The sequence below is a fragment of the Cherax quadricarinatus genome, chromosome 43 (assembly GCF_038502225.1).
Source record: "Cherax quadricarinatus isolate ZL_2023a chromosome 43, ASM3850222v1, whole genome shotgun sequence".
NCBI lineage: Eukaryota > Metazoa > Arthropoda > Malacostraca > Decapoda > Parastacidae > Cherax > Cherax quadricarinatus.
Window position 1 is genome coordinate 25392403 of NC_091334.1, and position 20169 is coordinate 25412571.

A 20169-nucleotide genomic window follows, 5' to 3' on the forward strand; every position below is an offset into this window, starting at 1 on the left:
GTTTAGATCCACCATCCTCAACACAACACTGGTTTAGATCCACTTTTCTTGGTTTTATGTTCAGTTCAATTATTTAAGTTTTTCTTAAATGATCATGTAGTAGATAGACTTTAAACTTGGTGGTACAATAGTGTACCACACTTGTGGTAGTGTACCACACTTGTGGTAGTGTACCACACTGGTGGTACAGTAGTGTACCACACTGGTGGTGGTACAGTAGAGTACCACACTGTTAGTACAGTAGTGTACCACACTGGTGGTACAGTAGTGAAGTGTAGATGGCTAATGTAATTCCTATTTTTAAAATGGGACAAGTCGTTACCGTCAAATTACCGCCCAATAAGCCTGACCTCAATTGTAGGCAAATTACTAGAGTCAATTACAGCTGAGATTATAAGAAGCCATCTCGATAAGCATAGCTTGATTAATGATACTCAGCATGGATTCACAAGAGGCCGGTCTTGTCTAACTAATTTATTAACTTTCTGCAGTAAAGCTTTTGAGGCTGTTGACCACGATAAAGAATTTGATATTATTTACTTAGATTTTAGTAAGGCTTTTGATAGAGTTCCGCACCATAGACTGTTAAAGAAAGTGGCAGCTCATGGCATTGGGGGAAAAGTGCTCTCGTGGATCGAGTCATGGCTCACTGACAGGAAGCAGAGAGTGTCCATAAATGGGGTTAAATCCGAGTGGGGATCTGTAACAAGTGGCGTTCCACAGGGATCAGTCTTGGGCCCGTTGTTGTTTATAATATATATCAATGATCTTGATGAGGGAATTACTAGTGATATGAGCAAATTTGCCGATGACACAAAGATAGGTAGGATAATTGATTCAAATATAGATGTTATGGAACTTCAGGAGGATTTAAACAAACTCTATTCTTGGTCAGAAAAGTGGCAGATGCAGTTCAATGTAGATAAATGCAAGGTTCTGAAGCTTGGGAGTGCCCATAACCCTAGTACTTATAAGTTAAATGATGTAGAACTTAGCCATACAGATTGCGAAAAGGACTTGGGGGTTATGGTGAGCAGCAACCTTAAACCAAGACAGCAATGCCTAAGCGTACGTAATAAGGCAAATAGATTACTGGGATTTATATCAAGAAGTGTAAGCAACAGAAGTCCAGAGGTCATACTGCAGCTTTATACATCATTAGTAAGGCCTCACCTAGATTATGCAGCTCGGTTCTGGTCTCCATATTACAGAATGGACATAAATTCGTTAGAAAACATTCAGCGTAGGATGACTAAATTAATACATAGCATTAGAAATCTTCCTTATGAAGAAAGATTGAAGACTCTTAAGTTACATTCACTTGTTAGACGAAGAATGAGGGGAGACCTGATCGAACTGTATAAGTGGAAGATAGGTATTAATAAAGGGGATATTAATAAGGTCTTGAGGATGTCTCTCCAAGAGAGAACCTGCAGTAATGGATTTAAGTTAGATAAGTTAAGATTTAGAAAGGACATAGGAAAGTATTGGTTTGGAAATAGGGTAGTTGATGAGTGGAACAGTCTACCTAGTTGGGTTATTGAGGCTGGGACTTTGGGTAGTTTCAAATTTAGGTTGGATAAGTACATGAGTGGGTGGGGTTGGATTTGAGTGGGACTTTCACATCAGAGCTTATTTCTTGGATAGCATTGAAAATTGGGTTGGGCAAATGTTTTGTTAGTGGGATGAATTGTAAAGGACCTGCCTAGAATGGGCCAACAGGCCTCCTGCAGTGTTCCTTCTTTCTTATGTTCTTATGTACCACACTGGTGGTGGTAGTGTATCACACTGGTGGTGGTACAGTAGTGTACCACACTGGTGGTACAGTAGTTCACCACACTGGTGGTACAGTAGTGTACCACACTGGTGGTAAGGTAGTGCACCACACTGGTGGTACAGTAGTGTATCAAACTGGTGGTCCAGTAGTGCACCACTCTGGTGGTACAGTAGTGTACCACACTGGTGGTACAGTAGTGTACCACACTGGTGGCACAATAGTGTACTACACTGGTGGTACAGTAGAGTACAACACTGGTGGTACAGTAGTGCACCACACTGATGGTACAGTAGTGTACCACACTGGTGGTACATTAGTGTACCACTCTGGTGGTACAGTAGTGTACCACTCTGGTGGTGCAGTAGTGCACCACACTGGTGGTACAGTAGTGTACCACACTGGTGGTACAGTAGCATACCACACTGGTGGCACAATAGTGTACTACACTGGTGGTACAGTAGAGTACAACACTGGTGGTACAGTAGTGCACCACACTGATGGTGAGCGCTTGAGGTTCCTAAACCTGTATTCCCTGGAATGCAGGCGGGAGAGATACATGATTATATACACCTGGAAAATCCTAGAGGGACTAGTACCGAACTTGCACACGAAAATCACTCACTACGAAAGCAAAAGACTTGGCAGACGATGCACCATCCCCCCAATGAAAAGCAGGGGTGTCACTAGCACGTTAAGAGACCATACAATAAGTGTCAGGGGCCCGAGACTGTTCAACTGCCTCCCAGCACACATAAGGGGGATTACCAACAGACCCCTGGCAGTCTTCAAGCTGGCACTGGACAAGCACCTAAAGTCGGTACCTGACCAGCCGGGCTGTGGCTCGTACGTTGGTTTGCGTGCAGCCAGCAGTAACAGCCTGGTTGATCAGGCTCTGATCCACCAGGAGGCCTGGTCACAGACCGGGCCGCGGGGGCGTTGACCCCCGGAACTCTCTCCAGGTAAACTCCAGGTACAGTAGTGTACCACACTGGTTGTACAGTAGTGCACCACACTGGTGGTACAGTAGTGTACCACTCTGGTGGTACAGCAGTGCACCACACTGGTGGTACAGTAATGTACCACTCTGGTGGTACAGTAGTGCACCACACTGGTGGTACAGTAGTGCACCACACTGGTGGTACAGTAGTGCACCACACTGGTGGTACAGTAGTGCACCACACTGGTGGTACATTAGTGTACCACTCTGGTGGTACAGTAGTGCACCACACTGGTTGTACAGTAGTGTACCACTCTGGTGGTACAGTAGTGCACCACACTGGTGGTACAGTAGTGCACCACACTGGTTGTACAGTAGTGCACCACACTGGTTGTACAGTAGTGTACCACACTGGTGGTACATTAGTGTACCACACTGGTTGTACAGTAGTGCACCACACTGGTTGTACAGTAGTGCACCACACTGGTTGTACAGTAGTGCACCACACTGGTGGTACATTAGTGTACCACACTGGTTGTACAGTAGTACACCACACTGGTGGTACATTAGTGTACCACACTGGTGGTACAGTAGTGCACCACTCTGGTGGTACATTAGTGTACCACTCTGGTGGTACAGTAGTGCACCACACTGGTGGTACAGTAGTGCACCACACTGGTGGTACAGTAGTGCACCACACTGGTGGTACAGTAGTGCACCACTCTGGTGGTACATTAGTGTACCACTCTGGTGGTACAGTAGTGCACCACACTGGTGGTACAGTAGTGCACCACACTGGTTGTACAGTAGTACACCACACTGGTGGTACATTAATGTACCACACTGGCGGTACAGTAGTGCACCACTCTGGTGGTACATTAGTGTACCACTCTGGTGGTACAGTAGTGCACCACACTGGTGGTACAGTAGTGCACCACACTGGTGGTACAGTAGTACACCACACTGGTGGTACATTAGTGTACCACTCTGGTGGTACAGTAGTGCACCACACTGGTGGTACAGTAGTGTACCACACTGGTGGTACAGTAGTGCACCACACTGGTGGTACAGTAGTGCACCACACTGGTGGTACAGCACTGTATCATACTCACCCCATACTTGTCTCCACCTAAACTCCAGACACTTCTCCCGGGCCAGGTACTTCTTGACAGCGTAGTGTACCCTCTGTACCACCATGTTCTCCAGTCCCATCCTCTTCAACAGGTACGCCATCGTCGACGTCATCCCAAACGGATCAATGGCCCAACCGTTGCTGCCGACAATAACGACATTTAATGTCACAAAACCATATATAAAAAAAGACTTACAGTATCATTATTATTATTATTATTATTATTATTATTATTATTATTATTATTATTATTAAAATAGGACCCCTGTATCCGTGGGTCCAGCATCCGTTGTTTCAGTCACCTGTGGTTTACCATGGCCTGAAGATAAACCTTAATTTTGCTTATTACAGCAGGGCCCCGCTTTATGGTGGTTTGCTTTACAGCGTTTTGCTAATACGGACATTTGAATTTATGACAAACTCGTTATATTCTCCACCCACCCCCACCATATGTCTCTGTTTACATCCTCCGTCAGCTCCACATCTCTCTATTATGTCTGGAAACTTTCCAAAGTTCCAAGTGTTTTAAAGTTATTTCATATATATGTACTCTGATAATTATAATTATGTGTACCTGTACCTAAATAAACTTACACTCTGTTCTGACGTACAGGTACACACTGTGCTGGTGTACAGGTACACACTGTGCTGGTGTACAGGTACACACTGTGCTGGAGTACAGGTACACACTGTGCTGGTGTACAGGTACACACTGTGCTGGTGTACAGGTACACACTGTGCTGGTGTACAGGTACACACTGTGCTGGTGTACAGGTACACACTGTGCTGGTGTACAGGTACACACTGTGCTGGTGTACAGGTACACACTGTGCTGGTGTACAGGTACACACTGTGCTGATGTACAGGTACACACTGTGCTGGTGTACAGGTACACACTGTGCTGGAGTACAGGTACACACTGTGCTGATGTACAGGTACACACTGTGCTGGAGTACAGGTACACACTGTGCTGGAGTACAGGTACACACTGTGCTGACGTACAGGTACACACTGTGCTGGAGTACAGGTACACACTGTGCTGGAGTACAGGTACACACTGTGCTGGAGTACAGGTACACACTGTGCTGATGTACAGGTACACACTGTGCTGATGTACAGGTACACACTGTGCTGGAGTACAGGTACACACTGTGCTGATGTACAGGTACACACTGTGATGTACAGGTACACACTGTGCTGGAGTACAGGTACACACTGTGCTGATGTACAGGTACACACTGTGCTGATGTACAGGTACACACTGTGCTGGAGTACAGGTACACACTGTGCTGATGTACAGGTACACACTGTGATGGACAGGTACACACTGTGCTGGAGTACAGGTACACACTGTGCTGATGTACAGGTACACACTGTGCTGGAGTACAGGTACACACTGTGCTGGAGTACAGGTACACACTGTGCTGATGTACAGGTACACACTGTGCTGGAGTACAGGTACACACTGTGCTGGTGTACAGGTACACACTGTGCTGGAGTACAGGTACACACTGTGCTGGAGTCCAGGTACACACTGTGCTGATGTACAGGTACACACTGTGCTGACATACAGGTACACACTGTGCTGATGTACAGGTACACACTGTGCTGATGTACAGGTACACACTGTGCTGGAGTACAGGTACACACTGTGCTGGAGTACAGGTACACACTGTGCTGACTTACAGGTACACACTGTGCTGGAGTACAGGTACACACTGTGCTGGAGGACAGGTACACACTGTGCTGGAGTACAGGTACACACTGTGCTGACGTACAGGTACACACTGTGCTGACGTACAGGTACATACTGTGCTGACGTACAGGTACACACTGCACTGACGTACAGGTACACACTGCGCTGACGTACAGGTACACACTGTGCTGGAGTGCAGGTACACACTGTGCTGACGTACAGGTACACACTGTGCTGACGTACAAGTACACACTGTGCTGGAGTGCAGGTACACACTGTGCTGACGTACAGGTACACACTGTGCTGGAGTGCAGGTACACACTGTGCTGACGTACAGGTACACACTGTGCTGACGTACAGGTACACACTGTGCTGACATACAGGTACACACTGTGCTGGAGTGCAGGTACACACTGTGCTGACGTACAGGTACACACTGTGCTGATGTACAGGTACACACTGTGCTGACATACAGGTACACACTGTGCTGGAGTGCAGGTACACACTGTGCTGACGTACAGGTACACACTGTGCTGACTTACAGATACACACTGTGCTGACGTACAGGTACACACTGTGCTGACTTACAGGTACACACTGTGCTGACGTACAGGTACACACTGTGCTGACGTACAGGTACACACTATGCTGACATACAGGTACACACTGTGCTGACGTACAGGTACACACTATGCTGACATACAGGTACACACTGTGCTGATGTACAGGTACACACTATGCTGACATACAGGTACACACTATGCTGACATACAGGTACACACTATGCTGACATACAGGTACACACTATGCTGACATACAGGTACACACTATGCTGACATACAGGTACACACTATGCTGACATACAGGTACACACTATGCTGACATACAGGTACACACTATGCTGACATACAGGTACACACTATGCTGACATACAGGTACACACTATGCTGACATACAGGTACACACTATGCTGACATACAGGTACACACTATGCTGACATACAGGTACACACTGCTGACGTACAGGTACACACTGTGCTGACGTACAGGTACACACTGTGCTGACGTACAGGTACACACTGTGCTGACATACAGGTACACACTGTGCTGATGTACAGGTACACACTGTGCTGACATACAGGTACACACTATGCTGACATACAGGTACACACTATGCTGACATACAGGTACACACTATGCTGACATACAGGTACACACTATGCTGACATACAGGTACACACTGTGCTGACATACAGGTACACACTATGCTGACATACAGGTACACACTATGCTGACATACAGGTACACACTATGCTGACATACAGGTACACACTGTGCTGACATACAGGTACACACTGTGCTGACATACAGGTACACACTATGCTGACATACAGGTACACACTGTGCTGACATACAGGTACACACTATGCTGACATACAGGTACACACTGTGCTGACATACAGGTACACACTATGCTGACATACAGGTACACACTGTGCTGACATACAGGTACACACTGTGCTGACATACAGGTACACACTATGCTGACATACAGGTACACACTGTGCTGACATACAGGTACACACTGTGCTGACATACAGGTACACACTATGCTGACATACAGGTACACACTATGCTGACATACAGGTACACACTATGCTGACATACAGGTACACACTATGCTGATGTACAGGTACACATTATGCTGACATACAGGTACACACTATGCTGACATACAGGTACACACTGTGCTGACATACAGGTACACACTATGCTGACATACAGGTACACACTATGCTGACATACAGGTACACACTGTGCTGACATACAGGTACACACTATGCTGACGTACAGGTACACACTATGCTGACGTACAGGTACACACTGTGCTGATGTACAGGTACACACTATGCTGACATACAGGTACACACTATGCTGACAAACAGGTACACACTATGCTGACAAACAGGTACACACTATGCTGACATACAGGTACACACTATGCTGACATACAGGTACACACTGTGCTGACATACAGGTACACACTATGCTGACATACAGGTACACACTATGCTGACATACAGGTACACACTATGCTGACATACAGGTACACACTATGCTGACATACAGGTACACACTATGCTGACAAACAGGTACACACTATGCTGACATACAGGTACACACTATGCTGACATACAGGTACACACTATGCTGACAAACAGGTACACACTATGCTGACATACAGGTACACACTATGCTGACATACAGGTACACACTATGCTGACAAACAGGTACACACTATGCTGACATACAGGTATACATTAAAATCACTAAGAGTGTCTCATTAGTCTTGACACCATAATAATAATAATGACAATAATAATGACAATAATAATCACTATGGGCACATTAATGTCATATATTACATTAATATAGACATTTTCATTAATCCATCTATGATATTTTCAAAATTATATAAGATACTCGTTACATAACATATAAACATTATACATACAACCACAGCAAAATAAATTTGACAAATATGAGATGTGGCAGCCGGGTGGCTTGTCAGAGTGACGGCAAGAATTATGTTGTCTCTAGCAGCTTGTCAGAGTGACAGCAAGAATTATGTTGTCTCTAGCAGCTTGTCACAGTGACAGCAAGAATTATGTTGTCTCTAGCAGCTTGTCACAGTGACAGCAAGAATTATGTTGTCTCTAGCAGCTTGTCAGAGTGACAGCAAGAATTATGTTGTCTCTAGCAGCTTGTCAGAGTGTCAGCAAGAATTATGTTGTCTCTAGCAGCTTGTCACAGTGACAGCAAGAATTATGTTGTCTCTAGCAGCTTGTCAGAGTGACAGCAAGAATTATGTTGTCTCTAGCAGCTTGTCAGAGTGACGGCAAGAATTATGTTGTCTCTAGCAGCTTATCAGAGTGACAGCAAGAATTATGTTGTCTCTAGCAGCTTGTCAGAGTGACGGCAAGAATTATGTTGTCTCTAGCAGCTTGTCAGAGTGACGGCAAGAATTATGTTGTCTCTAGCAGCTTATCAGAGTGACAGCAAGAATTATGTTGTCTCTAGCAGCTTGTCAGAGTGACGGCAAGAATTATGTTGTCTCTAGCAGCTTGTCAGAGTGACAGCAAGAATTATGTTGTCTCTAGCAGCTTGTCAGAGTGACGGCAAGAATTATGTTGTCTCTAGCAGCTTATCAGAGTGACAGCAAGAATTATGTTGTCTCTAGCAGCTTGTCAGAGTGACGGCAAGAATTATGTTGTCTCTAGCAGCTTATCAGAGTGACAGCAAGAATTATGTTGTCTCTAGCAGCTTGTCAGAGTGACGGCAAGAATTATGTTGTCTCTAGCAGCTTGTCAGAGTGACGGCAAGAATTATGTTGTCTCTAGCAGCTTGTCAGAGTGACGGCAAGAATTATGTTGTCTCTAGCAGCTTGTCAGAGTGACGGCAAGAATTATGTTCTCTCTAGCAGCTTGTCAGAGTGACGGCAAGAATTATGTTGTCTCTAGCAGCTTGTCAGAGTGACGGCAAGAATTATGTTGTCTCTAGCAGCTTGTCAGAGTGACAGCAAGAATTATGTTGTCTCTAGCAGCTTGTCAGAGTGACAGCAAGAATTATGTTGTCTCTAGCAGCTTGTCAGAGTGACAGCAAGAATTATGTTGTCTCTAGCAGCTTGTCAGTGTGACGGCAAGAATTATTTATTTATTTATTAATTTGAACATGATACAGTGAACTACAAAGGAATACAGTTATTACAGTGCAACATGCCAAAGCCACTTGTATGCAGAGCATTATGGGCAGGCTTAAAATTAACTTAAGATTAACTAAGCAATGATATATACAGTGATAAAAACATTATTGTAAACAAATAACAATTAAGCACAAATGAGTATTACAAAGACAGGTTATATTGTTATTTACTGTGTTGCTGAACATTCAGTAGAATGGAGTATTCTGTTAGGTAATGTAATTAAAAAAATAAAGTTTGATTGGGTCACAGGTTAGACATTTATGAGATACAATAATGAGAAACATTTACGAGATACAATTTATGAGATACAATTATTCAGTATTTATTTAGTTGTGGGTGAGTAAGTGATTTTTGAGAAGAGACTTGAATTTATAAACAATGTTTCTTTTATATTCACATGTAACGAGTTCCAGATTTTTGGGCCTTTTATGTTGTGTCTAGTTCGATACCAGAGAAAATGTGCACACAATGGTATTACTGAGGCTAACTACAAGATTATTCCTTCATATTTATTCTACAGTACTAAGATAAAGACAGGAATTAATGTGTGTTTCTTCTGATCTAATGACTTCCCTTATACTTTCGTTTGTTTACATTCCCGGCGTCTCTCTCCTCTCTTGTTTACTCGTTCTCTCTCATGTTTACATTCCTGGCGTCTCTCTCCTCTCTTGTTTACTCGTTCTCTCTCATGTTTACATTCCTGGCGTCTCTCTCCTCTCTTGTTTACTCGTTCTCTCTCATGTTTACATTCCTGGCGTCTATCTCCTCTCTTGTTTACTCGTTCTCTCTCATGTTTACATTCCCGGCGTCTCTCTCCTCTCTTGTTTACTCGTTCTCTCTCATTTGCAGTGCATCGAAGGGTAGTAGTCAGAAATGATTAAACTCGGCGAACAAGGTACGTCGATGGTGATAATAGTAATTGCTCTGGGGCGCTTTAAATTTAAGTTGTATATTTTGTGTAGGTATGGTAGCTGGTGCGGGAGCTACCAGGTATGGTAGCTGGTGTGGGAACTACAAGGTATGGTAGCTGGTGTGGGAACTACAAGGTATGGTAGCTGGTGTGGGAACTACCAGGTATGTTAGCTGGTGCGGGAACTACCAGGTATGGTAGCTGGTGCGGGAACTACCAGGTATGGTAGCTGGTGCGGGAACTACCAGGTATGGTAGCTGGTGTGGGAACTACCAGGTATGGTAGCTGGTGTGGGAACTACCAGGTATGGTAGCTGGTGTGGGAACTACCAGGTATGGTAGCTGGTGTGGGAACTACCAGGTATGGTAGCTGGTGTGGGAACTACCAGGTATGGTAGCTGGTGTGGGAACTACCAGGTATGGTAGCTGGTGTGGGAACTACCAGGTATGGTAGCTGGTGTGGGAACTAGCAGGTATGGTAGCTGGTGTGGGAACTAGCAGGTATGGTAGCTGGTGTGGGAACTAGCAGGTATGGTAGCTGGTGTGGGAACTACCAGGTATGGTAGCTGGTGTGGGAACTACCAGGTATGGTAGCTGGTGTGGGAACTACCCACTATATTCACTACTCATTTCATCCTACATTAAGACTACAAATATTTTAAGGTAAATATTGAGTGTACTGGAACCTGGTAGCCTGGAACCTGGTAGCCTGGAACCTGGTAGCCTGCAACCTGGTAGCCTGCAACCTGGTAGCCTGGAACCTGGTAGCCTGGAACCTGGTAGCCTGGAACCTGGTAGCCTGGAACCTGGTAGCCTGGAACCTGGTAGCCTGGAACCTGGTAGCCTGGAGCCTGGTAGCCTGGAGCCTGGTAGCCTGGAGCCTGGTAGCCTGGAACCTGGTAGCCTGGAACCTGGTAGCCTGGAACCTGGTAGCCTGGAACCTGGTAGCCTGGAACCTGGTAGCCTGGAACCTGGTAGCCTGGAACCTGGTAGCCTGGAACCTGGTAGCCTGGAACCTGGTAGCCTGGAACCTGGTAGCCTGGAACCTGGAACCTGGTAGCCTGGAACCTGGTAGCCTGGAACCTGGTAGCCTGGAACCTGGTAGCCTGGAACCTGGTAGCCTAGAACCTGGTAGCCTGGAACCTGGTAGCCTGGAACCTGGTAGCCTGGAACCTGGTAGCCTGGAACCTGGTAGCCTGGAACCTGGTAGCCTGGAACCTGGTAGCCTGGAACCTGGTAGCCTGGAACCTGGTAGCCTGGAACCTGGTAGCCTGGAACCTGGTAGCCTGGAACCTGGTAGCCTGGAACCTGGTAGCCTGGAACCTGGTAGCCTGGAACCTGGTAGCCTGGAACCTGGTAGCCTGGAACCTGGTAGCCTGGAACCTGGTAGCCTGGAACCTGGTAGCCTGGAACCTGGTAGCCTGGAACCTGGTAGCCTGGAACCTGGTAGCCTGGAACCTGGAACCTGGTAGCCTGGAACCTGGTAGCCTGGAACCTGGTAGCCTGGAACCTGGTAGCCTGGAACCTGGTAGCCTAGAACCTGGTAGCCTGGAACCTGGTAGCCTGGAACCTGGTAGCCTGGAACCTGGTAGCCTGGAACCTGGTAGCCTGGAACCTGGAACCTGGTAGCCTGGAACCTGGTAGCCTGGAACCTGGTAGCCTGGAACCTGGTAGCCTGGAACCTGGTAGCCTAGAACCTGGTAGCCTGGAACCTGGTAGCCTGGAACCTGGTAGCCTGGAACCTGGTAGCCTGGAACCTGGCAGCCTAGAACCTGGTAGCCTGGAACCTGGTAGCCTGGAACCTGGAACCTGGTAGCCTGGAACCTGGTAGCCTGGAACCTGGTAGCCTGGAACCTGGTAGCCTGGAACCTGGTAGCCTGGAACCTGGCATATACGTGAGGACCTCCTGTAATGACCTCAATGTCCAAAATTAGTGATGGTGGAAGTTGTTCAAAGTCTAAGAGAAGTTGTGCAGTGCCTTCAATCTGTGAAAAAGTGGTAATTCTTGAATTATTTTGTGTAATTTATCAATTAAACTTTATAATAGGTATATATGTAAATGAAAAACGACTTATACTATATAGGATTCGCTACTATCAGTGATTTCAGTATCCGCAACAGCAGGTCCTTGGAATGCAACCCCATAGATGTGAGGAAACTACTGTATAAACACATACTTGCAGTATTATAATTATTATTATTAATATTATAATTACAGTGGACCCCCAGTTATCGGCCAGTTCAGTTATCGGCCAACTCGGTTATCGGCTGGTTTTTCAGCGCCCGATTATCGGCCATTAATTCAGTTATCGGCCGTTTGGGAGGCATCCATCTGCCGGCTGGGGCTGCTTGCAAGTCAGTTTGGCTTTGTCTCTGGGCGAGTGAGGAAGCTTCTGCTCATTCATCCAAACATTTTGCTATAATCCATTTTTTTTTTTTGTGGTTATTGATTGAGTACAACTGCAAAATAAGCAACCATGGGCCCAAAGAAACACATTACATAGTATAAAAAAACATGCAATGTTTATATGCAATGTATATTTAATAATAATCACTGGCACATTAAATGTCTTATTTTACGTTAATATAGACATTTTCATTAATCCATCTATTATATCTTCTTCAAAATTATATAAGAAACACATTACATAGTATATTACATAGTATATAAACATAGTATATAAACATGCAATGTTTATTATATGCAATGTATATTTTATCCCTTGACTGTCGCAATCCCAAATCCTGAGGTGTACTGTACCTACATCTACTGCTACCTACACTGACTTCCTGCAAATAAATACTACTCGCCTCTTGCCCTACATTAAGACTACAGATATTTTAAGGTAAATAATGAATGTACTGTAGCAGTAAGTGACACATTAAAGAGGTGTGTGCAGTGTGGATTAGGGTGCAAGCTTTTGTAGAGAAACACCACCCTGACCAAGCTGAAACAAGCCATATCTGCAACATGTTCATTGACAAAACCCTGTCCCACTTCAGGGAAATCTTAGAGAGATGCCAGAAACAGACCTCTATGGACAGATTTGTTGTGAGACAGGGGTCCACTGACTCTCAAGCTGGTCCTAATGGCATTAAAAGACAAAGAAGGGAAGTAACCCCAGAGAAGACTTTGCTACCTAATGTCTTTATGGAGGGGGATTCCCCTTCCAAACACTAACTCCTCCCTCTTTCCTCTTCCCTATCTTCCAGAAGCCAGCATTAGCCTTCAATAAAGGTATGTAATATTTACATAATTGTTAAAAAAATTATTTTTTGTGAATATGTTTGTCTGGAACGGGTTAATTGCATTTCCATTAATTCTTATGGGGAATGTTATTTCGGTTTTTGGCCATTTCGGTTATCAGCTGACCTTCTGGAACGGATTATGGCCTATAACCCAGGGTCCATTGTATTATTAATATATAAGAGTGAGGTAGTGTGCCAATAAGGCCAGGTGCCTCAACGAGGATGACAACAACAACGAGGGTAAACAGTTGTAGCGTCGCTGGCTGGACTTACTTTGGTTTAACTCCCAGGTTTAGTTTGAGCCACTCATGACCCTCCATCATTTGAACCAGCATGGCAAAGTAGTGAGTGTTGGCCTCGTCATTCATCACCCAACCACCAGTCACCATCTCTAGCTGACCCCGGTCGACCAGTCTGAGGGAATACATCATTCATGTATCAGCAAGACTGTGGTCTACCAGTCTGCCAGTACAGACCATTTATGGATGAAGGTTTATCAGGGAAGACTGTAGTCTACCAGTAGACACCAGTCTTAGATTAAGGTATACTGAATGATAGATATACTGTGTGGTCTAACTTTCTGATAGACCACAGTCTCCTCCTAGATGTAATGTTTAAAACCCATACTTCAAACCCATACAATAGTGTTAGTACCACTATACTCTTATACATTTCCACCTCTATGGATAATGTTCTTTGTCTCCACAGATGCCTCAACCCATCATTCACTATTTTCCCCTCATCAATTGCATGGTTCCCTCATCAAATGCATGGTTCACCTCATCTTTCAAAGATCCATCCACTGACACTTCCAGATAACTTCCCTCATACTCCCTCCCTATAATCTTGTCTTATATTTCACTGCCTAAATTTCTGTCCCCTCATCACCTGCTCCTTCTATCCTGTCTTCTCTTTAAACTCCCTTCTTTTACACACCTTGACAACATTTGTAATTGTTGTCACAGTCTCTAAGACAAATGTTAACAACACTGTTACCTTCGCACTGCCTCTCTGACATTCTCAGACTGCTGATCCCACCACAGAGAGAAGAAAGATATCTCCGCCCAGATGAACTTCCTTCGAGGATCCATTGGCAGCTTCTGCACCATATTGTCTAAGATGTGGTGAGTCTGGTCAGTGTAATACTGATCGAACGTCTTCACCCAACCTGCAATACAAGGAAAAATAATGCACTGCTCAACTACCACTGAGGCTGCACGAGCTGGAGAAGAAACACATTCACTTGTGTTTCAGTCAGTCACTGTATACCCAGAAGTGTGCTGATGTTACAGTTCAGATGACCCACTGAAGTGTACCATCATCACCAATCCTGCAGATTACAAGAACTGTACTACCATCCTCACCACTCATCCTGCAGAGTACAGGCACTGTACCACCATCCTCACTACCCATCCTGCAGAGTACAGGTGCTGTACCACCATCCTCACCACCCATCCTGCAGAGTATAGGCACTGTACTACCATCCTCACCACCCATCCTGCAGAGTACAGGCACTGTACCACCATCCTCACCACCCATCCTGCAGAGTACAGGCACTGTACTACCATCCTCACCACCCCTACCATCCTGATCCTCAAAGGAGGTGATCCAACTGGATTAAATAACAACAGGCTGCCTATATCCAACTTGACATTAACAACTAAAATCTTTGACGAAGCAATACACAAGCAAGTAAAGCTGAATATTACAGCAACTAGAAGCCTGAGTGAGTAGATCTATAACCCACTATAATAACATGAACGTAGATAAGTATGTTTATGGAGGAACAACTTGCAACGTGAACAATGACATAGCAGCCAGGCTTAGGCTTGGTTACAAGTACTTCTGGCAGTTTGGCAGACACACACATGATGATCAAACCAAATACAAAGTATGTGGCCAGTGCTATGGTCACTATCTTGAACACTATATGCTTAATTGTCCACTTACTGAGGAATAGAGAGATAGACAGTATAATAACCTATGTGATATATCAAGATATCTTATTAATGAAAATAAGATACCAGATATATTAAACAAATTTCTTAAATTTGCTCATAACAGGTAAGTGTACTGTAGATATCAATCCAGATGTATTCCTGTTAACCCTTATGGGACCTAGTTCCTAGGCCTTTTGTGTATCTATATGCTCTTGTGCTACCCTCTACAGGATGGATATGAGGTGCACAATAAACTAGCCGCTTCAGTGACAAAATCTAAATCTCCTTCCTAGTATATCACAACATACACAACCTCTGCTAGCTTACTACCTAGTATATCCCAACATACTTAACCTCTACCAGGATGGTTGTTGTACCAGCCTAGATGGTTGTCGTACCTGCCTGGATGGTTGTCGTACCTAGATGGATGGTTGTTTGTCATACCTGGGTCGTTATGGGAGTGTGGTACAACAAAGACCCTCAGCTTCTTGCTGGATGACCACTGTGCTGCATCGTATTCAATCTCCCATCCTTGTTTCCAGGCGCCACCATCTGGGTTGTCGAACTTGAGCATGGCGTACACCTTGTCCAGCTGTGGGGCAACAACGACATTACTACCACCAAAAACCACCAAACTACCACTTACAAGCTTAAAGATGTATAGAAATATGACAGACTGATGAACGACAAAGAACACATCACAAACAAGATGCATCAGAATGCAGTAACGACACGACACAAAACAGGAGACAATAACAGCAGTAATGACATCACTGGAGCACTGGGACACTAACCTGGACGTCGGCTGGGGGTGCCGCCGTCTGGGCAAAGATACAGTCATCTGGCATCACTGCCGCCTGGGTCAGGTTGTAGCGCACTGCCATTGGTGCCACAGCCATGGTGGCACTCTTGTTGGGGGAGCCGGGTGCTGCCACTGCCGCCACCGCATCATTCACTCCAGTAAGACCGTTCCTGTACACAATCGTTATTATTATCTATGATGATGTACAGTGGACCCCTGCCTTATGATGGCATCGCGTTACGTTAAATCCGCCATACGATACATTTTAATGCAAAAATTTTGCCTCGCCTCACGCGATTCATCCAGGACGCATCCCACACATGGCCTCAGCTGCCCCGTGCATGCCAATGTTTACAAGCCAGCCAGTGCAGTCGCATCCATGCATACATTTGGTACATTTCATATTATCACAGTGTTTTTAGTGATTGTACCTGCAAAATAAGTCACAATGGGCCCCAAGAAAGCTTCTAGTGCCAACCCTGAGGGAAAAAGGGTGAAAATTACCATGGAAATGAAGAAAGAGATAATTGCTAAGTACGAAAGAAGAAGGGAAGTAACCCCGGAAAAGGACTTGATACCTCAAATCCTAATGGAAGGGGATTCCCCTTCTAAACAATAACTAACACACTCCCCTCCTCCCATCCCATCAATCATCACCAGATCTTCAATAAAGGTAAGTGTCATGTATTCTATTCTTAGTAGAGTATTAACTGTGCATGTCTTCTTCAGTTTGTGTGTATTAAAATTAATATTTCATGTGGTAAAAAAATTTTTTTTTCATACTTTGTGGTGTCTTGCACAGATTAATTTGATTTCCATTATTTCTTATGGGGAAAATTAATTCGCCATACGATAATTTCATCTTATGATGAGTTCTCATGAACGGATTAATATTGTAAGGCGGAGGTCCACTGTAATTACTATTTTTATTATTATTATTATTATTATCATCATTTTTATTGTTTAATTAACCCTTTGACTGTTTCAGGCCCCTTTCTGAAACTGTCATTCTATGTCGCTCAATTTTTGAAAAAAAAAAAATTATTTTTTCTTATGAAATGATAATCTTTTCCCGATGGTAATGACACCAAAAGTTCGAAATTTGGTCAAAAAGTCATGGAATTATGCTCCTGCGAAGTTAGCGGTCTCGGCGACATATGCGTATCGGCGATTTCGCCGACTTTGAGCCCTGTTTTCAGCCAATTCCATTGTTCCAGTTGACCAAACTCATAGCTATTTCTTTAGAACTCCATTTTATCTATCAGCTGAGTACAAGAAACCTCCCATTTCCTAATTTGGACTACCCAATATGGTGGTCAGAAATTGGCAATTTGGCCAATTTCACGCAAACTAAAAAAGATGACAATTTCAAAATAGTCCAGAATAAACAAGGTAGACATTCTTGGCACTAAAATAACATATCCTCTGTTCATTAGTCACATCTCTAGGCCCCTCTTATATTATTATTGCTTTCTATTTTGATTTTTTATTCATACAAAAAAATACAAAATTTACTGTTATGCAGACTACTGCATTATTGTAAAAATGGTATAAATAATATCAGTGCACTAGTGAAAGAATATTAGACTCCCCAGTTGACGTGTATTGAACGTGTGGTGTGATTTATTTACTCCTGAACATTGGTAAAAATCGAACATTTCCACTACTTTGAGCTCAGTTTCAAGGTCGTTTTCATCGTCAAAGTAATGAAAATCATCTCTATTTCTGTAATATGTTTTCCATTTTATCACCTAAGACCATGAAAATGCGAATACAACGATAAATACTATACGAAAATACACCTCAAAGTCGGCGTTTTATTCCAAAAAAACGATCAGTTTTTTTCTCATTACGCACTGTGTGCTGCAGGATTTTTTTATGTGGTGCACACTGACCACACAGACCCATTCTCTCACATGTGGGCCTACCAGCTTTCTCCCGCTTGATTTGAAGCCGCTAGAATTATTGAGTATATATACGTCAGAAACATTGGCTCGTAAGACGTATTTATACGTCGAAAACAGTCAAAGGGTTAATTAATAAAGCTAATAGAAAACTGGATAAATATCTAATTAAAACTGGGTACTATCCTGGGCATCTATTATGAAGGTTTGAAGCTGATCCGATGAAACATTCTCCAGTTATAACTGAATTAACAAAAAAGTTTGGGAAGAAACAATTACAGTGGACCCTCGACTAACGCTATTAATCCGTTCCTGAGAGCTCATCGTTAGTCAAAATAATCGTTAGTTAAGTTAATTTTCCCCATAAGAAATAATGGAAATCAAATTAATCCGTGCAAGACACCCAAAAGTATTGAAAAAAAAAAAATTTTAACACATGAAATATTAATTTTAATATACACAAACTGAAGAAGACATGCACAGTTACATGACACTTACCTTTATTGAAGATCTGGTGATGATTGATGGGATGGGAGGAGGGGAGTGTGTTGATGGTCTTAGTGTTTAGAAGGGGAATCCCCTTCCATTAGGACTTGAGGTGGCAAGTCCTTTTTCGGGGTTACTCCCTTCTTCTTTTAATGCCACTAGGACCAGCTTGAGAGTCACTGGACCTCTGTCGCACAACATATCTGCCCATAGAGGCCTGTACCTCCCGTTCCTTTATGACATTCCTAAAGTGTTTCACAACATTGTCAATGTCACCATTAAACACTTGTTCAGGTTTCAGTCCTTCACTGTCTATGTACTCCTTGAATTCCTGCACATATTTTTCAGCTGCTTTTTGGTCCAAACTGGCAGCCTCACCATGCCTTATCACACTATGTATGCCACTACGATTCTTAAATCTCTCAAACCAAACTTTGCTGGCCTTAAATTCACTCACATCACCACTAGTTGCTGGCATTTTTCTAATTAAATCCTCATGCAACTTCCTAGCCTTTTCACATATGATCGCTTGAGAGATGCTATCTCCTGCTATCTGTTTTTCGTTTATCCATACCAATAACAGTCTCTCAACATCTTCTATCACTTGCGATCTCAGTTTCGAAAACATAGTTGCACCTTTGGCAAGAACAGCTTCCTTGATTGCCGTTTTCTTGGCCACAATAGTAGCGATGGTTGATTGGGGTTTTGTGTACAGCCTGGCCAGCTCGGAGACATGCACTCCACTTTCATACTTAGCAATGATCTCTTTCTTCATATCCATAGTAATTCTCACCCTTTTTGCTGTAGGGTTGGCACTAGAAGCTTACTTGGGGCCCATGGTGACTTATTTTGCAGGTGCAATCACTAAAAAGGCTGTGATAATAAGAAATGTTCCGATTGTATGCTTGGAAGCGACCGCGGTGGCTGGCTGGCTTGTAAACACTGGCCAGAAGTGGACGTGTCTCAGACGGAACGAATAGTGTTGGTCGAGTATTTTAGCGCTAATCGAGGCAAAATTTTTGCGATAAAATGTATCGCTAGTCAGATTTATCGTTAATCGATGCCATTGCTGGTCGAGGGTCCACTGTATAGTGCTAGTCACGGCATTATGCCGCCCCTCCCCCACACACGTACCAAAACACAAACACATACCATGAAAGATTATATAATATATATCTCTGCACACTTACTGGGGTTTTAATACTTAGTGCTGCGTCCTTTATGCTTAATCACGTCCCTCAGCCATGTAGGAAGACTCTCACACAAATTCTTGAGGGTTTGGGGAGGTATATTATTCCATGCCTCATGTAGGGCAGCCTCCAACTGCAGGATGGAACCGATATCCTTGCCCAGTAAACTTCGTTTCACTACTGACCAGAGGTTCTCAATAGGGTTTAGGCCTGGGAAATTGCCTGGCCAGTCATTAAAGAACCTCACTTCACAGTTCTTAAGCCACTGAACTACAGATCTGGCGGAATGACACAGTGCACCGTCCTGCATAAAACCCATAGACCCACACTTGTCAAATGCCTCAGGTAAACTGTCACACAATAACTCCAGGTAATTATACTGGTT

The 20169-nt window shown here is 44.0% G+C and overlaps 1 protein-coding gene across 5 annotated transcripts in view; it reads right to left on the reverse strand.

Moving 5' to 3' along the window:
• Positions 1-20169, reverse strand: part of LOC128694208 (alpha-mannosidase 2x-like) — a 152787-nt gene that overhangs the window by 107980 nt on the left and 24638 nt on the right. For all 5 annotated transcript variants that reach the window (XR_011393124.1, XM_070093753.1, XM_053784206.2 and 2 more), the window contains exons 4-8: positions 16197-16374; positions 15847-15994; positions 14459-14630; positions 13736-13876; positions 3827-3987 (exon numbers count right to left, since the gene is read on the reverse strand). Coding sequence is in view for 4 of the 5 variants with exons in the window: in XM_070093753.1 (XP_069949854.1) it covers positions 3827-3987; positions 13736-13876; positions 14459-14630; positions 15847-15994; positions 16197-16374 (800 nt within the window). In the remaining variant the exon portion in view is untranslated. The remainder of the gene's footprint in view (positions 1-3826; positions 3988-13735; positions 13877-14458; positions 14631-15846; positions 15995-16196; positions 16375-20169) is intronic.